The 22,663-nt window shown below is 37.3% G+C and overlaps 1 protein-coding gene across 1 annotated transcript in view; it reads right to left on the bottom strand.

The window, feature by feature from the left end:
* The window catches only part of LOC146161462 (nucleosome-remodeling factor subunit BPTF-like), a 30,371-nt gene that overhangs the window by 6,555 nt on the left and 1,153 nt on the right, over positions 1 to 22,663 (bottom strand). Inside the window, exons 3-38 of the mRNA XM_083385162.1 lie at positions 21,995 to 22,100; positions 21,472 to 21,608; positions 21,075 to 21,176; positions 20,722 to 20,952; positions 20,312 to 20,494; positions 19,456 to 19,622; positions 18,893 to 18,992; positions 18,572 to 18,683; positions 17,934 to 18,476; positions 17,389 to 17,702; positions 16,784 to 16,975; positions 16,514 to 16,637; positions 16,349 to 16,433; positions 15,522 to 15,696; positions 14,763 to 14,986; positions 14,501 to 14,633; positions 12,956 to 14,223; positions 11,602 to 12,703; positions 11,470 to 11,525; positions 11,208 to 11,305; positions 10,812 to 10,968; positions 9,465 to 9,616; positions 8,894 to 9,059; positions 8,361 to 8,505; positions 7,905 to 7,994; positions 7,416 to 7,494; positions 7,187 to 7,264; positions 6,399 to 6,548; positions 5,750 to 5,822; positions 5,565 to 5,655; positions 4,986 to 5,121; positions 4,414 to 4,539; positions 3,835 to 4,075; positions 3,543 to 3,659; positions 1,586 to 1,718; positions 187 to 312 (exon numbers count right to left, since the gene is read on the bottom strand). Of these exons, the coding sequence (XP_083241288.1) occupies positions 187 to 312; positions 1,586 to 1,718; positions 3,543 to 3,659; positions 3,835 to 4,075; positions 4,414 to 4,539; positions 4,986 to 5,121; positions 5,565 to 5,655; positions 5,750 to 5,822; positions 6,399 to 6,548; positions 7,187 to 7,264; positions 7,416 to 7,494; positions 7,905 to 7,994; positions 8,361 to 8,505; positions 8,894 to 9,059; positions 9,465 to 9,616; positions 10,812 to 10,968; positions 11,208 to 11,305; positions 11,470 to 11,525; positions 11,602 to 12,703; positions 12,956 to 14,223; positions 14,501 to 14,633; positions 14,763 to 14,986; positions 15,522 to 15,696; positions 16,349 to 16,433; positions 16,514 to 16,637; positions 16,784 to 16,975; positions 17,389 to 17,702; positions 17,934 to 18,476; positions 18,572 to 18,683; positions 18,893 to 18,992; positions 19,456 to 19,622; positions 20,312 to 20,494; positions 20,722 to 20,952; positions 21,075 to 21,176; positions 21,472 to 21,608; positions 21,995 to 22,100 (7,512 nt within the window). The remainder of the gene's footprint in view (positions 1 to 186; positions 313 to 1,585; positions 1,719 to 3,542; positions 3,660 to 3,834; positions 4,076 to 4,413; positions 4,540 to 4,985; positions 5,122 to 5,564; positions 5,656 to 5,749; positions 5,823 to 6,398; positions 6,549 to 7,186; positions 7,265 to 7,415; positions 7,495 to 7,904; positions 7,995 to 8,360; positions 8,506 to 8,893; positions 9,060 to 9,464; positions 9,617 to 10,811; positions 10,969 to 11,207; positions 11,306 to 11,469; positions 11,526 to 11,601; positions 12,704 to 12,955; positions 14,224 to 14,500; positions 14,634 to 14,762; positions 14,987 to 15,521; positions 15,697 to 16,348; positions 16,434 to 16,513; positions 16,638 to 16,783; positions 16,976 to 17,388; positions 17,703 to 17,933; positions 18,477 to 18,571; positions 18,684 to 18,892; positions 18,993 to 19,455; positions 19,623 to 20,311; positions 20,495 to 20,721; positions 20,953 to 21,074; positions 21,177 to 21,471; positions 21,609 to 21,994; positions 22,101 to 22,663) is intronic.

Here is a 22,663-nt window from a genome sequence, read left to right as displayed (position 1 = left end):
TTTTCTAGTTTTTTACAACTTAGCATACGACCACTGCAGCCAATCAAGGAAGCAAACGATCTATGCTCGTCCGAAATATATTACCAAACAACAACAAAAACATTAAATATGCTGTTTCTACCAGGCATATATATATATTGCCAGAGGAAACTGTTTTAAATATTACAAAAACATTAAAGTACGCACCTCGACGACCCTGGTCATGTACTTCTCGGTGATGCTGCGTCGCTTACGGATTTCCTGCTTGACTTGGTCCTCGTGTTTGCGCAGCGCGTTCAACAGTCGGTGGTGGAAACGCTGCTGCGACTTCACCTGGTAAAGTTAGGGAGGTTTACAACAGTGCTCCTTAACTGGTGTGACGCGAGAAGATGCCAGATGCGCCGCGGCGTTTCCGTAGGTGTTTTACTTGCGTTTTTTATAAGGGTACATATAAAGAATCACTAGAATTAGGGTAACATTATAGGAAGGCAACATTTCTACAATCAGTAGATTTACGTTCAATTGCCGGATTAAGAAAATAAAGTACCAAGTGATTCGCGCGTCTACGCTATACAATATAAGACAAAGATATTCGAATTTTATACCAAAGCTGAAGGGGAGAATAACCATACCCTTAAAAACCATGAATTGTCATTCTATAATTTGCAGTTTTTGTCCTATATTTTCTTCTTGGTTCGCATTGCAGAAGTTAAAACCTGGTTGCTGCTTAAAAAGCATAGATGATTTAGAAAGGCCGTAAGATATTACGTCAAATTTTTGGACTGAAAGGGTCCTTTTTCTCTCAGTTGCCCTGAATATTTGTTTATGTTGTCTTCTATCGATTGATATATATTTTGTAGATTTTCCGCCGAATTGTTTTTTCTCTGTTAAGTGTGCCGCAAGTGAAAAAGGGTCGCGGTGCACTCGTTTAGAGAAGCAAGGGTAGACATTGATTAATTGATTTACGTTTAACTAACGCGCCACTGCATAATGCACCTATTTACACAATAGATGATGGCGTGTCGCACAATATGACATTATGTTTGTGATTGCTTCAAGGCGATGCCAAAGTGGGAATGGACACACAAACGTTTTGCGATATGTTAGTAAGGCAAACAAAGCATTGATTTCTACTAGACCCTTATTTTTATCAGCAATGTGTGTAAATAAATAAATATGCTGTTGCTACCAGGCATAGTATATTTGAAATAGGTTCGTCTGGCATATATTTCTTCAACTAACGTTTCGGCTTCCTACACGGCAAGCCTTTTTGACACACACAGCCAACAGGGCGCAAAATAAAATGACACTAAGAAAAAAGAGATAAAAAATGTGCGAGACACGTTCAAACTACACAGCGATAAAACAACGTTCATCGCTTTGTATTTTGAACGTTGTTGAGCATAATGGTTGGAGGTTGTAGTACGACGTAATAAAAATATCAGCCCACAGAGAAGTAGGTACCATTTTGAACGTTCTCTATTCGTTTTCAACATAGTAAGAAGGCACAGTTCTCACTAACCAGTAAAACAGAAATAATTGCTTCCAACGGATGCAATCTCAAAGTCACTTAAACACAGTTCTGTTTCGTTTATTTGATCTTTACCTCGTCGAGGCTCTCCCTCTTCCTCTTCTGCTGCTCGATGTGCGCCTCTTTTCTCCTCCTGCGAGCATCCAGCTCCTCCTTGCGCTCGATCCGATCCAAGAGCGACTTCATCACCTGCTGGACGACCGCTTTCCTGGGAAGACAAACATCTCAGTCGTTAGGTTTAGATAAAAAAATGACGCACTTGGTATCGGTGTACAAGTCGAGGAAAAACGAATTCTTTCATATACCAGGGCTGCGGAGTCGGAGTTGGACTCGGGACTCGTGTAAGACCGCGTAAAACTACCCGAGTCCTGAGTCCGACGTACGCATACGCATTACCAAATTTCGAAACTGATATGGACGCCAACTGTCCTTGGAAGATAAACATTAGTTTCGTTAGGTTTAAATCAGTATTGTTAAGTTATCTAATTTTGTTAAGTTTTCTATGTTGTCTGATCTCTCTGTGGTTTATTTCATGTGTTGGGTTGGGCTCGTGTGATTTTATTCTTGGTTTGCTCTTCATGTTGTGTATGTGCTTCAAGCAGTAAGGAGCTCTAGCCTTTCTACTGATGCTTGTTTGTTTCAGTTGCAGTGGCTGACAATGCTAATATGCGGTTGTGCGATTTGTCTTTATATAGCGCCACATGATTGCCCTATTTAGAATTAGTCAACCACGGCCATTTACAAAGACTAGTTAAGGAGGAAGAACTACTGCTTTTTTACCACATTACCGTATACTTTTTAATACTCACTGGGGTTTGAAAAAAATTAAGAAAACAACAATGACAATTGACAACAAGGATTGTCATAACGCCTGTACTAAATTGTGTTCTCCGTTTACGCGCTAATGACAGTTGTTTTTCTTTTTTAAATTTGTAACTATGTGTTTATAACCATATGACTCGAGAATATTTGATATGTTTAGACTTGCTTGTCTAAGTTAAACAACTTGTTTTTTAATTTTAGATATTATAGGATTGCCACACATTTTTATTTAACAATTCAAAGACATTTAAGGACTTTTCAAAAAAAATTATCGCTTTCCAAAGACAAAATCACAATGATTTTTTTAATATAAATCGAAAAAAACAAAAAAACATCAGGGTTGGGCTCGCCAATGCGAGTGCAAATCGCTCCTGGCGAGTGCTGATTGACACCCACTCGCCAGACTGGCGACTGGCTCCGGCGAGAAATTTAATTAGTTGGTGTAGGACAACTTGTGTTAAGCACCACTACTAAGCGAAATATTACTTAGCGCCAGTTATTTCCTTATACACTAAGACGCAAATACCTTCAACACTACACAAATAATAAGGTTGGTCGAAGTCACGCTCGAAGCTCGTAATAAAGACTCTTTGGCCCGTTTAAAAAAGTCGTTTACCGGCAAACAACCAAAGACGTTATTACAATTATTACAGCCAAGCTGCAAAATTGTCTCTCCCGCGCAAAATCTAAAGTTTCCAATCTCTGATGTTTACGTATAGAAAAGACAGGTTAACGATAACCCAAGAAATGACCGCGCTAGGACGGAAATTTGCAGACGGCGTGCCAATCAATTTGGCGAGTGTTATTTCGTCCTGGCGAGTGCTGATTGATAGCCGCTCGCCAAACTGGCGAGTGTAAATTTTTGCTTAGGAACAACCCTGAACATTATAAATATCATAGGCAACACAATAAGAAAGTGTTAAAAAAACACAGGGTTTTTTAAAGGCTTTTCAATACGTAAATCAGTTTAAAGACAATCAAAGACCTCGTGGCCACCATGCATTAATGCTTTTTAGAGTGTTGTACAAGTCAACTTACACCCTGGCTAAACATGCAAAACACAGGAAATGTAAGCGACTTGGTCTAATGTAGCAAGACGAAAAATTGAAACAGGCCACTAAGCAGGCCCGGCACAGAGTGTTATCTTGCCTGACCGAAAATTATCGGATTGCGAACACAAATTTGCTTTAACCAAACAACTTGAACAAACCTTTGCTGTTCCTCCCTCGTCTCTCTCGAGAGAATGTGCTTTCTTCTTGGTTTTTCCGACATTTCTTTCTTCGACGTTCGCTCGGGAACATGAGCCTTCTCGCTGGCGCCCGACGGCCTAAGAAGGTGGTTTCAAACTTAAGCAATGCGATTACGAAAATTGATGCCAATGTGTAAAGTGTGGCTCTTCGCGGTTAACAAAGTATAACATGCGGCTATTGGTCCTTAACTCATTGGCCACCCCTGAACTAACCCACCAAAACATAAAAAACGTAGTTGTAGAACACCCCTACCTTCCGCCCCACAGAGGGTCCTTGTCGGTCAACAGCTGCCTAACGTCGGTTCCGGGCTGACGCATCAGGCCTTGGTGCCGTTGCTGGAGCTGCAGGAGCCGGTGCTTGAGGGTCGGGGCCTCAACGCTGACCTCGTTGGCCGCTGTGACGCCGGGGGGCGAAAGCAGGGCCGAGATGGGGGGCAGGAGCGGCGCCGGGGTAGTGGGGGTGGTTGCCGAAGGAGTGGAGGGGGTTGATGGGACTGTTGGAGAAAAGGAGGTAGGCTTAAGCGCTGTGTTTAAATTTATAAGATAAAAAACGTTACCTAATTTGGTAAAATAGTCTAAGTTATAAAGTAACCTATTTGTAGCACAGGGTATACTTTTGAACGACAGTCGGAGAAGTTTAAAACGCCCATGCGCATTTTAAGAAGGAGGCAGTTTAACTCGCTGGACTAAAAAAATAACTTGCGCAGGCGAAACAACCCCTATCTAATTCTAATAAAAGAGTGGCAAGCCCGGCAAATCGCCCTTTATCCAATGGCAAAGGCTCCCAGTTCTTCACAATAACGGCAGACAAAGGGTTCGACTTGAAACCGACCTTTTTCCGATAGGGCCGTGAGTAGGAACTTTCGAACTTCGTTGCCGACCTTGCACTGCATCAACTGCTGACCTTGAGTTGGGTTCACCTGGCTCCCGGGGGGAATCACCTGAAGTTGCCCGATACCTAGGTGATTGACATTGGAAGCGTTACAACTCGAAACGATGCTTTTAACGTTAGGCGTTGTACAAAACTTCTACCTTACTCGTGAATACGTTGTCTAAAACAGATATGGATTTAAAAAGCTTTATTGTTATTAATCACAATCACGATAAACAATAAAGTTCGTTTTTTGCTTTACTTGTAAAACGAGGATGTCAATAAAAAAAGCTACGTCTGGCAGTAGATTGATCAAATGAATCAAAAGTCGTAAAGTGAGATAATTTTTATATGTGTAACATCACCGTTTAGTTGTACAATGCACTAACAGAAAACAACTCCTCGAGTTTTATAAAAAAAACTATTCCCAAGTGGAAAGAATAGGTCATATAGAAGTAGAAAGCATTTTAAACGTTTCGAATATCTCTTTACTCCTTTCAACATGGTAGTTCCTTCAGTGCATTTAATCTCACCTGGCCTTCCGTCGCTGAGCTTGATGGAGACTCGAACCCTGGTGTCGGTTCCAACCTTCATAAGCTGGCTGAGTTGGGCGCTGGAAAGTGTCACCTGCATCCTAGTCGACGACTTGCCAGCCGCAACCGGGGTGCTCTGCGTACAGAGAAAATTCTCGATGTGAATTTGTCAGAACATACAAGTGTCTGTATTTTTGTAACTGTAAAGCAGGCCTGCACAACCTTTTAATGCGGCCCGCGTGCGGCCAACGATGCAATCACATTTTCGCTATACCAGAAAACGCTACTATAACCAATGATTTAAAATTGTAAATTGTACACAATTAGGCATTTTTAACGTACTTCTGGCAATTAAATTAGGGCCTTTTGCAAATTGATATAAAAAACTTCAGTGGCAAAGATTTAGCTCCTACTGCCCTTTTTAGACATACCGGATATTAAGATAATATTATATTTTTTCTGCCACAACGAAAACAGCTAGGTTAGCTACCATTCCCTATATATTTTAATCCCCCCCCCCCCAAAACAAAATCCTTAGTTATAGGGTAAAGAGGGTAAAAATGATCATTTAAGGGTTACCTGTTGCTGGGGCTGAGGTTGTGGAGTTGGGGTAACTTTAGGGGGCGTGGGAGCTGGCGTAACAATCACAGGAGACGGCTTGCTCCCCAACCTGTTAACACGAAAAACGTCACGGTATGTTGAACAACAAGAGAATTAAACTGCTATAACTTTTATTCAGTTCTATACATTTTCCTGCAACTAACCTGATTGTGGGATGCGAAGGTGCAAGCACTGCCTTTGGTTGTTGGTTGGCAGCAGCGTAATTACCCGAAAGACCTGGGAAGATATGATTGTATGCATAAAATAACTAAAGCATAATTACCTTATCCAACATAAAGTAGCTACTAATTCCGAGCAAATGTTTAAATACGTATAGAGTGACATAATTTTTTTTTCATAAAATGTATGCCTGAAATTTTTTTGCGTCAAAGCCTGATCATTGATCAAGCAAGGTGGTTTCGTCATAAAATGTATAAAAATTTTGCAACGTTCAAGTATTGTAAAATCAAATCGGTTTTACGAAATGTAACTGTGTTTTAAATAAAGTAACACAAACAAAACAGTTAAGACAGATGATGCCTTATTTTGTGGCGAAATATATTTCTCTTAAGAACAAAGAAACGACTGACTTTTGTTGAGACAGAAAAATTTTTATTTAACGTCATTTACATGCGAGGGCAAGGAGATTTCTTCTCTTTTTAAAAATTAACTTTGCCAAAACAGTAAGTGTTTATAATGACATGGCATAGTTTCTTAAATTGGATAATAGAGCCAAAAAAGGGTGTAACTTAAAGTTAGCGTTAGCCGAAATAGTTGGAAGTGTGGAAAAAAATAAAAAAATAACTATCCTACTCTGTTTGAAGATGATTTGTCTGCCAGGTATCATCTTGTTTCCCTGTACAATGTACTGGGTGCTAGGTTTGATGAGAGCTTGTCCGCCAGCCACCTGAATGAATGTGTTACCAACCGAAGCGCCAGAGATTGGGGTCGACTGGTTTTGACCTGTAAACACGCCATTTTCCGCTGGATTACTTTAGTTCTTTAACTGGGGTCTGTAGCACCTTGGAGTTACGTGGACAATTTTAGGGGTCCAAAAGGATTAAATAAAATAGTAGTGCATAATTTAAAAATAAATAGTCGAATTGAAAAAAAAACGTCATGGCGCCTTCTACTTGATGTTAGACTTCATTTGAGTTTCCTATTTGCTGAACTCAAAACAGCAATTTTCTTAAGTATTTCTTGTTTTATTTACGGCGACCCTGGTCCACGCGAACCAATTTTTGTAGGAGTCTGTATTTAAAAAAAGTTTAAGAACCCCTGATTTATTCTCTACGAGTTATTAGAAAGCAGCTGTAACTTTCCAGTTCGACCTCGCCGACTTTTCAAACTAATCAAAAATAAAAATAAAGGTAAGATTAGTATGATTAGACGCAAAAAACAAACGTGTGACAAAAAACGCAGATTTAATTTTTCCCATAATAGTGGTAGTTGAGAAGACAGAGACACAGACTTGTTATGCATATTAAAAAGTTTCAACAATGCTATCCACGTTGTGTTTGAATACTTGTTTCATTGGACAGAAAGCAAATGCAAAAATACAACAGACACATAAAAATTTATTTATTTATTTTACTCCATACCTGGTGTGGGTGCCTTTAATGTAATGAATTGCTGTTGGCCTGTATTCGGTGATTTGATAGTTATCGTGCGCATGGCACCTAAAAAATAATAAACACTGATGTTTCCCTACCGCAATATGTTCGTTATTATATTTTTGCACACTAGTATTTGTCTTTTGTTATTCTTAAATACTTTTTGGTGGTTTTTAGCTTATGACGTTAATTTTAAAGAGCGTTTTCCAGGACGCACCTTGCTGAGTACGTATAAGGTGTTGTTCATTTGGCTTTGCTGCGTTACCGAAGTTCGTCTTCACCACGAACTTCTTCATCTACAAATGCAGAGAAAAGTTGTTTTTTTTGCCAATAATTCAAACAATTTTGAAAAACCTTTTCATAAAAAAACAACTTTTTATTAATAATCATAAGAAAAAAACTGTAATATATTCACGAAGCTAAATAGAAGTAAACAAAAAAAATGCTGGTTTACTAACACGAACAAACATTAAATCGTGAATCAGTTGTTTTAAGCATGTGCGGATTATGGCTGATTAAAACCGTAATAAAGTTTTAGGCATTGTTGCATCTTTTGTTTAATGTTATATTATGTAGGTGGTTCACATGCATGTAAATCCAAACACACGCAGAAACTGATTGTTATTTTAAACCTTGTATAATCAGTGCCTTAGGCCGCTGACCCCTGATTTAGAATATAATATTTATTATGGTGTCAGTCAAATACCGCATCAAGGTTTCTCTGATTAGCCGAAGTGTCCATTTGTGTTCGATGAAGGGCAGCCGCTTGTTGTAACAAAGCAGGGGTGACGGTTACCTGGAGGAAAGAAATGGTTAAATATTGGTTAGAAACCTAAAACACTGTTGATTCTACTTTATACAGATTACAGGGACGGCTAAATATTAACGTTGGAGGAGAAACCCCATCCTAGTGTTTTTAAAAGTTGTCAGAGATGTCCAAGCAAACCAACTATATGTATATAGCTGGAGCACTAGCATCTCTATAATATTGTGGCAAGATGAAAAATTGAAGCTGGCCACAGGAAAAGGCCAGGCACAGAGTGTTGTCTTGCTGATAAACGCAAGCTGCCAAGAGACAGCCAGTCGTATTTAACGCACTATTAAAAAGGGACCACCCTTTAGGTGATTTGACGGATAAAACAACATTATCAGACATGCTTACATGCTTAGTTGCCACTGGCGTTTGCGTTTGATTAGCCATGTGTGGCGTGATTCGTAACCTTGTACCAGACACTGACGATATACTGGGAGGGGTGTTAGTGGAGGTGAAGATATGGTTGGTCTTCTGCTGTAGCTGTGTCCTCAGCCTGGAAGTTTCCAATATTTAATTACTAGTTATGTTATTAATGTTGCATTAGAAAACAATACAAAAACAGGATACTTTTTGTTCTCCTTTATAATAAGGTATAAGTTGAAAAGTTTCCTGATATCCGGAGCATAGCGCTTTATAACATTTTATCAACATACAAAATATTGTATAACCAACGAACATAGTCAGATGAAGTTTTATAAAATTGTGGAAATAACTGTATAATGCAAAAAATACTGTATACAACGTGACCTTTAAGACTTTATCACCAACACACACGTATCTGTCTTAAAAATTGAAAAAAACTTTACAGTTTGTATTAGTGGTGTCTGGTGAGCTACAAGCCTGATTAGGATTAACCCGTTTATTAGAAAAAACCAACGTACGCTGCATGGAACTGTCTGATCTGCCAAAGAGCAATACGATCCTCGGGTAGCCAGAGCGTTTCCACTCTTGGGCTTGAGGAAGTTTCTCTCTTCGTTCTTTCTCTCAAGCCCATATTGCGGACCCTGGCACGCAGGCCTGAACGGGATGACGGGGTGTAAGCTTCACCTGACAAATAACAGTCTCTGTTAGGGAGGGTATTGTTGGTGCGACCATTGTAAATCTTTAGAATGTTTAATAGTTTGTACTAAATATCACTGTCAAGATAGCAATATATCCGAATGCTGTCAACCTTAGTGGGGTCAACGCAAATTTTTGACATATATATAACACAGTTAATAGTAACATATTAAGGTCTGATGGAAGATGCTTGAACTAGTGGTCATACACAAAACTGAACATTAATATTTTATTTTAATTTTCTTTAAATATAAATGTTTCACTGGAGATAACTTGTAAATTGTGGCCAAAACACACTTAAACTAAAATCACAAAACATAATTCGCCTCACCAGGCGACATATCAATAGATATAAATCAATCAGTAAAAATCACAAAGTTAATAATTACTCACTTTGCGGAATTTCTTCGTCATATTCAGCAGTTGGCATTTGTATTCTTCTGACAAAGTATTCTGAATGTAAGCCACTGTTGTCGACATCACGACGCTTGAGCAACTCAGTGGTGATGATATCTTCATCATTGTGAACAACGTGAACATTATCCCTGACGAGAAAGAAAGAAGGTAAGATTCTGGCACCGTTTTAACTTTCTTTCTAAGCTAAAGAATTGCTTTTGTTCCTTCGCAATTTCTCCACTAAGTTTAAGATAAATAGATTTTACCCAAAACATGTCACTTTATACTACAGTTTTTAGGACCCTTGAAAATCATCCATTCGTTAACCCCAGTATGGCAGAATGCTGGCGAATTGGCGACTATGTCGGCCAAAGAATGAGCCAGAAAACCGAAAAAATTGGTACAAAAAAAAATTACCCCCCCCCCAAATTTTTTTTTAAAACATCCATTTTTCCTTGAAAAAATTGTTGTTTCTACACATACTTAATCACATATATTTTTGAAATGCAGAATATGTAGTAACATTACGCCCTACAGTTTGGAGAAATTAATTTTATTGTGTCATTCTTAAAAAAGTTACAGAAGCATGTTGTTTCAGTCTCCATTCTTGTTAAATAGACAGGTATACAACATTCGCAAGGGCCTTAAGAGGATGTACTAGGGAGCTAGGCCGTGCTGTTCCATTTAAGCCTTAAACTATATTTTTGGCTATTTTAATTACGTAAATGCAAAAAAATTTCGCGGTTTGCGCAAACTTTACCCTTGGTTTGCTATGATTCTGTCTCTGTTTCAGGCAAATCTATTCAGCCCATAGCCACTAATCATACTATGGCATGTTGCATTTGACTGTGTGATTCTAAACTGGGTAAACAATTCCTATTAAATTTGATTATAAACATCATTATTTTAAGCAATATATATTAAAAATTTCCCCTATTTAACCAAAAAATTGTTTCGCGTTTTTTAATCTGGTTTTGCGCTGCATGTTTGCTCATGAGTTCGCCCGAATACTGCTTATTTATGTAACATTGTTGCGGAATGAAAAAAACGGACATGTGCTACTCCAGACCCCAGGTTGTACTTTAGCATGTCTCTTATTTATATATTTGTTAAAGTAACACAAAAATTTTGCGCCACGTCTTGGAATATGATTTACTTGTTAACAGCCTTGTTAATCACTTTAACATGGCAAATTTTATACATTTCTCGGGAAAACACATTATTTTAACTTTAAGGGGGCAACCAAAAAAACAAAGAATTTAGGCCAAAAATTCTCGGCACCGGAAGGCTGGCAAGATTCTGCCAGCCTGTTTAACCCTATAAGTATACTGAGAAAATCCTTACTCTGTTGGTGGAGAGGTAATGATGTCATCCCATCTAATGCTGTGCCAAAGAATTCGCAGCAAGTGAGCTATCGCCGACAAAGTGGCAGCGTTTTGAATCTTGTACCTCCAAACTGTTCCAACCGTCGGACGTGGACATGGGTATGGCCAAAACAGCTCTGTACAAGAACAGTAAAAATTTTAATTTTTCACTTGTTTTGCAATGCAAGGATCAAGCATATTGAAGGGTTTTATTTTACAATATTCAAGCAACAAAATCTTTACAGGACTTTTACAGTAATAAAGGTCCAAGACACAGTGGTTTAGGGTTAGAAAACCAGAAAACATTATTATACAAATTTTACAAAAAAACGGTTGGAATTTTACTACAATAAGTATTCTTTATTATCTGAATTACCAATGCCTGCAGGCCACTTTGGAGTGATGTGAAAACCTTTTGGATTCCATGCAATCCCTCCTTTTAAAGCCAAATTTCTGATGCATTTTAAAGGAAGTCTAAAAGGAAAACGTTATTAAGTTCATTGTCATACGACTTTAATCTAACATTTGGATTTTTACACACAACGACTAAGAATAAAAACATTGCTACAAACAAAGTTGTACTACCCATTACAATTTACAACCGAAACCTTTACGCTAGGTAAAAAAACACAACTTACCTGAATATGTTCTTTTTTCTTCCAACTCCACAAGAAAACTTCCAGGGAAGAGGCATCTGTCATATTAATAAAAAAATCGAATAATAAATTTAAAATATTGCAATTTAACTTTCCTAGCCGCTAAATACTAACCTTGACATCTTTCAGCTTCTTTTTCGTTGTGTCGGCAGGTGATCTTTTAAGCTTCCACGTTTTTGACGTTGCTGACTGCGTCACCTTAGAGAGTTCGATGTGCTTTGTGATGCCGGCTTTTTTCACGGTACGGAAACGCCTGGATACCTGTCGGTGTGTAACTTCAGTTGTGAGACCTAAAGATGGGTCGACCTCCATTGAAGATGATTTAAAAATAGAGTCGTAGGAACCGAATACAACTTTACTTTTCTCAGGTTCTGAAATACGGTCATTTTCATTCTTTGCTGAGGTATATGGTGGCTGTGATAATGAATTTAATTCAGTAGCTGCTGACTTTGAATCCGTTGCAACACTGGTGGATACCACATCAATTTTGGAAGTGGTTGTTGTCTCGACTTTGGTGCTTGACGTTGTAACCGTGGAGATTTGATTTTCGCTCGACTGACTGGTTTCAGAATCGACAAGAACTGTTTTGGTCATCGTAGTGGTCACAGTCGTGGTTGTCGTCACATGCTTTTCTAGTGTAGTTGAAGAAATTGGGCTGTCAAGGCCATTACAAACAGTTTCTGTATTTGGTACAGAGTCTGTGGTTGTTTTACCATGTTCTGTAGCTAGAGCTGAATCATGGTCTTTCGGACAGTGTTTACTAACAACATCTACTTCCATATTATCCTCCGGAAGGTCTGTGCTTGGTTTGGGAGAGGTAGTTTGAGTCTGCGTAGTGCTAGGAATTTCAGAACTTTTGGTGATTTTGTCAGCAAGAATACTATCTGTGACCATCGGAGCCGAGCTGACAACAGGTGGAGTACTTTGACAGACCGAAGCGATATCCTCACTCACAGTTTCAGGATTAGTTTCACCACTAGCAACATCGGAATCAGAGTTACTTGGACCAGGGACGCTTGCAGGTTTGTCGATTGATTCTGTCGACTCATCCAAGTAATTTGCACTCGCAACCGAATCAGTTTCCGAGTCACTGATCTCTAAGTTTGTTGTGCAATTGCTTGAGTCTTCTTCGACTGATTTTGCAATTGGCGGCTTGTCTGTCGGTGGTTTGTTGGCTTCCTGCAACATTTTTAACCTAACGTTTTCTTGAAGCATCCTGAAGTTAAACAAAATCATTGTTACACACATAGAATAACACAAAAGATATTTAAAAGAAAGGTTATTAATCCTAGTTGAAATTTTAAAATATCCGAAATAACAACAACTTGTAAAGGTTTAGTTAAATTTGCATAAAAATCATAGTAACAATATTTAAATTTTTTATCTTAGCAATAGGTTTGCAAAGATTTGCCCAATTTTTTCTACAATTCCAACTGTTTATGAATGATTACTTTAATCTAAAAAATACCTCCAACGTAGCAGTTTGTCAATCTTTGTTGGCTGCCATTTCAGATTGTATAGTACCGATCGTACTAACAAATTCTTCGAAATGTCAATGACATCACATTTGGCAACTAACGCATCAACCTCAGCTGCCAAATCAACATAGGAAGGTTTTGTATCTTGAGTGGGATCCCCAGTCTTTTCTTCAATAGGTGCTGGTTCAGATGGCTTGTTATCTGTTGCTTCACTTGCCGATTGTTCTGGTTTTGTATCGGTCTCTTCTACAGGAGCTTTTGGGCTATCACTAACTGCTGTCGTTGCAATAGATTCTTCAGATTCCTGGTTTGCTTTGGACGCTGGTGCTTCTATCACAACCTCTTCTTTTACTGTATTCGGGGAGGCATCCATTTTTGTTTCATTGTGTATGACTGGATCTTCATCAGGTTTATTTGTCGATGGTATAGTATTCTCCACCTCTTCTTGGTTAGCTGGCGGTGTAGCTTCTGTGTTGTCTTGTGGGGTTTCGGAGGTTTCCATCTTCTCTGGCTCTTCCTTGCTGACTGACAAGTCGGGGGACTCATTTGTTTCGTAAGTTTTAACTGGAGCTTCACTACAAGGTGTCACACTTGTTGGAGTTTCAGCTGCTACTGGTGGAGTTTCAGCTGCCACTGGTGGAGCTTCAGCAGCCACTGATGGCGGGTCAGCAGCCACTGATGGCGGGTCAGCTGCCACTGATGGCGGGTCAGCAGCCACTGATGGCGGGTCAGCTGCCACTGATGGCGGGTCAGCTGCCACTGATGGCGGGTCAGCTGCCACTGATGGCGGGTCAGCTGCCACTGATGGCGGGTCAGCTGCCACTGATGGCGGGTCAGCTGCCACTGATGGCGGGTCAGCTGCCACTGATGGCGGGTCAGCTGCCACTGATGGCGGGTCAGCTGCCACTGATGGAGATTCAGCTGCCACTGACGGAATTTCAGGCGCCACTGACAGAGTTTCAGCCGCCACTGACAGAGTTTCAGCCGCCACTGACAGAGTTTCAGCCGCCACTGACGGAGTTTCAGCCGCCACTGACGGAGTTTCAGTCGCCAGTGACGGGGTTTCAGGAGGAGATTGATCTTTTTCCAAGGACTTTTCCTTCTCGCTATTTAGCTGTTCCTGTTTGATCTTGGGTTTTCTGACAGTGGTATGTGGTTTCCGCTTGTATGGTTTGTTCATTGACTTGAACGAGGATGAGAGCCACATCCATCCTCCGTAGCCTGTGATCCTATACTCTTCACCTTTTTGCTTCCAGACCTAAAAATTAATATTGAAGATTATTGCAAAACCACCTGATGATTACCTCAAGTCTCCCGCACAAAAAATATTAGTGTGAACACTGAACATACGATTTAGGTGGAGTAAAAAAGTTTAAGACTGTTATTTTCAGCAAATGCAAAACCATATGATAATTACCTCAAGTCCAGTACAAAAAATGTTACATCGTGAACATACAGTTTAGCTTGTGCAAATTTTTTTTTAAATGTTAGGTGACAGCAAACAGGTTATGATAAGCAATAGAATCAATACTGACCAGCACACTTCTGACTGGCAAGGGGTATTTGCACCAGACAGCATTACGGTTTGCTGTATCTTCTTCAGCTTTGATCCTGTGCTTTTTCTTTTTTTCATGCAACTCTTTCTCACTAGCAAGTAGTCGCCTCATGCTAGAAAACGAAAGTATTACATGTTGTATTTACTGTGCATTTTAAAGATTTTTAGCCCTGGGCATTCAACACACACCGTTTTCAACACCGATACACCGCAACTACATACAAAAATCAATAAAAACTTACCGAGACTGTCCCATTGATTCCTTCCAAACAGATTTCTTGACATTGGCCCTGATGGCCATCTCAAGGATTCCCAGCACGACAGCAAAGGCCCTCGGAGAGTCATTCTTGAGGAACATGCGACCCCACATCTTGCGATATTGCTCCCATTTGGAATGCATGAAACAAAGCGGAATCTGCTGCTCGAAGCGGAACAGTGCAGAGCGAAGAGTGTGGACAATTTCCGTCTGGTCAATTTTAAAGCAAGGTTAAAATTTTCGTTTAAGAAATAAGTTGTAATTAAGACACAGCCTTGGCAGAATATTTTGCTACTTCAGAGAGAAGATTATTAAACGCACATCAAAACAAAGTTTATTGCGTAAGTGTGTGTTCTCATCATTAGTGCAGAAATACAACCAATGGCTGATTTACCGGGTTTAAGAAATCAAATATTTTTTAATGTACACCAACGGTCCAAATCACAAAACTTTGATTAGGATATTGCCCTTAAGAGGATAAAATATTGTTTGAATGTTTCCGGATGCAATTTCAAATTAAAATTAATGTTTTTAAAACTGAACAAAAATTTCATAAATCTCTCTAAAGGTTTCTATCTAATTAAATATTTATGTTTCCCTTGTTTATAACATTAACAATCAAAGCACATAGCACAGCAACATCTTATATCTGGCCCTGAATTGTCAATTTTTACAGTTATCGGGCTCTTGATTGCCAGGCCTTACAGTTATCTGTCACTACTTAACTAAAACAAATTTCGCGTACCCGAGATCCATATTGCTCTCCAGACCATTCAAATTCCACCGGACCACCAACACAGAACTTGTGACCGACATGCCTGTCTCTATCCTTATCCTCTTTATGCTGGTACTTGTTTAATGCCAGGGTGTTCTCAGTGTAGTAGTTCTTGTAATGCTTGTAACCACCATCTTCACCCAACCTGAGATATAAGAGTATAAATTTTCTTATTTGCAACCAACCCAATCCTTTGTAATAGGGCTTTGAATGACTAATGGCCAACTGTATTTGCACGCAATAACAAATTGATTTTTTTAAGTAAATAACAAAGTTATCGGTAGGACTTGTTATTTCCTACTAGAAATGGCCAATTTTATCAGATCGAAGCCAACACCTAATGCCAAGTGGTAGAATCTGTACTTCCGTGGCTGAGTGGTATCGGTGCAGATGCGATAATAAATTAAAATAGGAATTTCAGTCATGATTGCAATTATTAGCAGCGATTCTACCTTCAAAGGTAATTTTATCAAATATTAAAATAGATTAACAAAGCAATTGGAGATAACAAACTTTACACTAAACCCAAACTGGGTCTAATATTCTGAACAACAACATATTTTATTAATTTTGCTTGTTTTGCGAAAATACTGACAATATTTGGTATAGCATCGAATTTTGATACTCCAAAAAATATATTTGGTATCAGTATTGAAATAAAATGTCAAACTCATGTAACATTCCTATTTCCTGCTATATAAATCTAGAAGACTCAAGTTTAAAATTACAAAATTTTTTCTCAATATGTTAATGTGTAAACTGCATCTGCAAAATATGTTTAGTTGGCAACAACTTACTTAAATGGCTTTGTCGGAATTTTGACCATGATCTTTTCCTTCTGTGGGCTTGGCTTGCTTTCTTTGGCTTGAGCTTGTGAAGTTACTGGAAGAATGTTAAAAAAATATATCAATATTATTTAGATACGCTTAAACTAAAATTATGATAGATTGTACGCTAAATACCTATAGCATTTCCAGGGGGTCTTTTTATCAAGGGAGTCACCATCTTTTGCATTTTAGGACCAGGTCCACTAAACTGCAATCGCCGAAGTTCTCTGCTAATCTTCGTAGAATTTGGAGTTTGATTCTTGGTTAAAACAACAAAACATATTTAAGATAGAAAAAATTTTAAGTAGGAAAAAATTTAAGTGACAAAAAAATTTAACAAGAAAAAAAAATATTTAAGTACTGTAGAAACTATAAATGCTAGTGATTCATAACATAAAAACATACTTTGTTTGCTGTTTGCTGAGGGTTCAGCAACAAAATTTTCTGTGGCTGACCAGTAATAATCCTTCCGCCAGGACCAATAGTTATTGGAGTCCGCATTCCATCTTTTCCGAGCACAAACAGATTGCGTAACTGTGTCAGGTTTGCTGAAGTTGGTGCAGGTTTCGCTTGGATCTTTGGCATGATATTTACAGCCTGGAGAAGGCAATGGTCAGTGATATTCGGTTTTCTCTTAAAATGCATCCGGCATAAAGCCTCAGGGATTTTTATACTGGGGTCAATGGACCCCTTGGGGGTCTGGGAACTAACTTTATGGGTGCATAAAGGCAAATTGAAATATTGATGCATATTTAAGAAATAATCAATTTTTCAAACAAAAGAGTTTGAATAAAAATAAAAACGTTTTAGCACTGAATGTGTTTAGACTTTAATCATCAGCATATTTCTCAAAGACCATATGATTGTAACGTCAATTTAGGACGCCATTTTTGAAAATTTCTTGCCTATTGTGGAAAACGCGAAGCAAAAAAAAATTTAGGGGTCCGCGGTAAAATGAGTTTAAGAACCCCTGCTCTAGTTGCATGGAAAAAACAAAAAAATACACTTACAGCTAAAGATTTCGAAGGTGGTTTTGTAATACCGGCAGCAGACACCATTGCATCACATCTAGCAAGTGGAACTTTGATGTTAGCCAATCTAATTGGCATCGGACTGTTTTGCTTGTTTGCAAGAGGTGTTGTTTTAGGCATCATTGCAAGTGAGTTTTGTTGCATTTCAGTTAATTCAACTTTTGCTGTCTGCGTTGCAATTTTTCCATTTTCAACAGGGACTTTTTCTTCCGTGATTTTTAAAGGCAAAACTTCTGGTTTGGGCGGTTCTGTACCAGTAGTTGGTGGTTCTTCGTTCGATGCTACAGATTTTCCTGAAAAAGATGAATGTATTTTTAAGAGCAAACCGAATATCCTGACCACAATCCACTATTTTAGAGTTTTTAATTTGAGTTTACACACATGCAAAAAGTAATATATTGATTGATTTTTTTGTTCCACTAAACTAGCCTTCTTAAATTATGGCTATTTTGGTATATACTAAAATAATTGGAAATCATACTGATTATACAAATATAAAGCAAAGTAAGGTACACAACATATACCTTCAGGATTTTTTGACATTTCCATTGGTACAGGTTCCTGTTTTACTCCTTTTTTTTCAGGATCCATTTTTCCAACTGTAGCTGCAGGAGTAGAAGCCTCACATTTCGGTTCAGAAAGTTGTTCTTCCTTTGTTTCCATTTTTACCTCATCTTGAAGGGAGTCATTGTTTTCTTTGGCAATAATGTCTTTTTGATTTTCTGTCAAAGTATTCAGGGCTCCTGTCTTCAAGTCATCCTCCAATGGTTTTTCTGACAGTCCATCTTTTTTGTTAGAAATGTCTTCAAAGGAAGCTTTTTCCACTTGTGCTGCTGCTTCTGATTTAACCAGAGTGTTTTCCACTTCTTCATCAAGTGATTTTTCCACTTTAGCTGCCTCTTCTTCTGTGGCTTTCTTTTCCACTTCTTTCTTTTCTTTTGCTGCCTCTTCTTCTTTAGCCTTTATCTCTGCCTCTTCTTTTTCCTGTTGCTCCCGTTTAAGTTTCATCTCTGCGTCTTTCTTTTTCTGTTCTTCCGCCCTTCTTTCATCTTCGATCTTTTTTTCTTCTTCAATCTTCAGCTTGACATGATCTGAGCAAACAATATTGTTTTACAGCACTAATCAACAAACAAAGTGTATGTGTTTTTCAGCAGTGTTTCACCTTTTTGCTTCTGTATGAATGTGGTGGCTTCTTCTGCCCATTTGGCATCATTTGTGAGTTGCTCGGTAACTTTTGCTTGTCTCGGAAAATCTTCTTCCACATCTAACAGTGCCTAATCAACAATGCAAAACAGTAATGCATGTGTGCAGTTAAGGCTGTTAGCATTATGTATGAAAGGGAAATATATTGAGTTAAAATCTTGTTTCTAATTTTTTTATTTATAAAAATTTAAATCAATTTTGTTAAATATAAAAAAATCCAAATATGCAGAACAAAAAAGATAAAATATAAACACTATTTTGATTAACGTTGACCGGTTACCTCACACAGTGCCATTTCATATTTGTCAGCATCTAATTTGCTCCTCAAGTAAAGAAACTCATCATATGTTGTGTAATACAGAGTCTCCTTTTCATCCTCACTATAAAGTATAAAATAGAAAATATTAGTACTGATAATGGAAATTGATTTTTGGAAAATCTGGTATGTTAAATACTTTTAACAGAGTTACACTTGGCAAAATAGTTAGCTGGAATGCTTAAAAAAAATAATATGTGTGTCACAAACAGAGCTTTCATTTCTGTGCTCTGGTTTCCTAAGACTAATTATGGACCTTCATTTAACACACCTGATGGAGGTACATTATACAGTAAACTGATTACTGAAAATTAGTTTATATTCATATGTTTTAGTTGAATTATAGTCAATCATAAGGTGGTTTAGAATAGGCTTTAGTATTATCAAAGCAACACTTTTGTTAAGACATTTTTTTAGAGTTTTTCTTACAAGTGTAAAATTTATAAAAATAAATGGAAAAAGTGATCTTTAGGCAAAACTTGTTGAGTGCAGTATCGTAGTATTTCAAAACCAAGTAGTTTACTTACACTATGAGTCTGCGTGCTAGAAACCAGTACTTCCTTCCGTAGCGATCCTGGCCGATTGGGTCGTGGCGTAGATACTGACCATTGGTCTCCCTATCCGACTCACAGTTGGTGACTCCATTCAGTTTGTGAGCCACACAGATTTCACATTGCCACTCATCATCTGGAACCTATTTGCAAGAGAGAAGAATGTGAAAATATTTAACAATTCACTATGTTTATCTTAGGAATGTCCAATATTACAGTTTTATCGGGTCACTTCAGGACACATACTGTGTGAATTAAAAAGCAAATTTCCATTTTTCCATTTCTTCTTTATTTTTTCTTTTGTTGTAGTAGAAGTAACTAACTACCGGATAGGTAATGATCAATAATTTTATTTTTTTAACAAAGTCCAAAAATTGCTGCAAAGCAGAAACTTTGTATGAACTACTTTTCTAATATTTAAACTAGGAAAGCAACAGTTATCAGTTTGAAAAATAAATTGTGTGAAAAATTACTTATAAAATTATGCGATATATATATATTTATTACTTTGTCAAGCTTCTGAAAAATATGTATTTATAATTAACAGGGCTGCTGGAAGTCGTTTAAAAAAGAAACAAGTCCAACTCTGGGCGTAAGAAAAACTTTAGTCAGACTTCTGAGTTCGGCACAATTTACCGTTTCTGTCAAGATCAATAAACAACCGTCAGATTTAAGACTTTACCAAGTCTAACTCCAGCTAAATAAATAGACTCAGTCAGGTCCCCCTGCTCATTATTTCAATACATGCTGGGGCACAAAAGTACATTAAAATGACTCAAGTCACGGTTGTGCTACCACTAAAACAAGAAAAAAAATAAATACAATTATTGACCTCTTTGAGTGGAGGGTTGCAACATGCCAAGTGATAAACTGCTGGACAGGTTTCGCAGCACAAAAGGTCTCCCAGTCTATGACAAACACGGCAGTGATCATCATAATGAATCGTTCCGTCCATCATTAGGTCGTCGCGAATTTTAGTGGATGACACATACATGTTGCAAAGGAATTGAAGTACCTATATAAGTATTACTTTTTGTAAAGTTTGCCATTTTTTGACAAAAGGACAATTTGGAAAAAATTGAAACATCGGAAAGAATACAATAAATACAACAATGTCCGCTCAGTGAATTATGCTAACAACTGGCCTACCACATCTCTTTGCAAGGGTAAAAATAAATTATGCCAGATAATAAAATCTAATATGAAGAAAGTAATAATAAGGTAAACTAAAACTCCATGTACCTTTAGTTTTTGCTCAGGGTCCACTGAGGGAAAGTCTTTGTTCTCTACAATAGGCAAGACGGAATGAAACTCTGGGGAACTCTCAACATAGTACCGGAGCACTTCGGGCCAGGTTAAATAGTCAATGAAATAGAAGGCAACATTGTACGCATCTTTTTGGTCTTGTGGCGAAAATGTCGTGTTCAGGCTATCTTCCTCTTTGATCAATGCTTTGAGAAGTGCAATGTGACACTGTGGATTTAAAATATTCAAATTATTTTAAAACTATATACTTTTAAAACTATATACTCAGTCAATGAATTAATAAATGTACCCAAACAATTTTGATTTGAATTATGAATAACAATTTTTACCTCATTGAGCATTATGGTTGTATCTGTAGACACAAGTGCTGCACAAAAGTCTTCAAACAACATTGGTGACAATTTGAGAGTGCTACGAAAATGTCTTAAAACCTGTAAAGAACATAAGATGTCCGTAAAACAACCTCAGATAGCGTTTTCTTTGTAGAATGAAATTCCCATGGCATAAAAACTTTCCACAATTACAACAATATAAATTGAATTTTGGACTAAACTCAAATAATTAACAGGAGTTATATATACATACATATTTATAGATATATAAGAAAACTCATTTAAAGCAATGAATAATATTGAGTGTGATCCAACCAAACATATTGTTGTAATAGCTCAGTTAAGTATTTTTAAAACATAATGTACTACTAAAATAATAATGTATGTTATTTACCTCATAGACAGCCAAGCAAGGCAACACTAATTTATTTGGAATCAAGAGGTCTTCGGAAGACTTTGGCAGTTCTAATTTTGGAATTTCATCATCATCCATTTCCTCTTCTTCTTCGGACCAGAATGCAGAAGTAAATCCTGTATAGTAAAAACATAATTTACTTAAAAAGAAAAAAAAAGACATTCAAAGATTTTTTCTTGATGTTTTAATGGCACTTTTTGGAAATAAAATCAATTTAAAGACTATTTTAGGAATTTTAGAAAAATATTGTGTTTTTCAAAGACTTTTCAAAACATAAATCAATTCAAAGACATATAAAGATTTAAAGAAGAAACAGAAAAATGACAACATGGACATTCCACACACAAAGAAAAAAGAGTTGCCTAAATATGACTACATTTTTAGGCTTTGTAAGAAATCAATTTAGAAAACATATAACAGCAAAACAGGTGTGTGGGTAGCTGGGTGGTATAAAGAAACTTAATGACGTTGTTCAAAAGCCAAACAAATAGTTTCAATTAACCTTCAATAGATAAAGCATCTTCATCTTCATTATCCAAGAAGTGTTCATGATCAGAAAGTGATCCAACAGATGTGGCTTCCTTATCTTCGCTTTCAGAGATACTTGCCTATTAATAAATTTACATTTAATGTTTTTTTAGGGGCTATGGACATGACATCTGGTAAAACTGTGTAAAATTATTCAATTTTTTTTTATATATATATAATGGACATTTATGTATTTCACACATAATTTAAATTTAGTTGGTTTTACAAAAAAGGCCTGAATGATGTAGATTGTATTGCATACAGATATATAAAAATATAATTCAAAAACATTTTTTGGAAAACAAATTTTTTCAATAGTTTAAACAGAAATTTTTTCAGTTTCATGACGATTTGAAATCCAAATAACATTTCAGTTTATGTAGGTGACCTGCTTTTATTAAGCTCTTTTTTGCGATATTATTAACTTGTCATAATGCTGAACAAGAGATCTTTTTTTGTAAAAATAATACAATTCTTTTTTCTTTTTCACAAAAAAAAATATCGGCCAAAATATCAACCAAATTTTTTTGATTCCAATATTTAAGTAAAAGATAAATATCAGGGTTGAGGATTTGTAAATCAATATATTGGTCTATCCCCAATTAAAGTACATGTTACAAGCAATTCACTTATGTTAAAAAAT

Source organism: Ascidiella aspersa, chromosome 3, assembly GCF_963924565.1.
Source record: "Ascidiella aspersa chromosome 3, kaAscAspe10.2, whole genome shotgun sequence".
Classification (NCBI taxonomy): domain Eukaryota; kingdom Metazoa; phylum Chordata; class Ascidiacea; order Phlebobranchia; family Ascidiidae; genus Ascidiella; species Ascidiella aspersa.
Note: the sequence above shows the minus strand (reverse complement) of the source record. Positions and strands in the feature narration are given on the sequence as shown.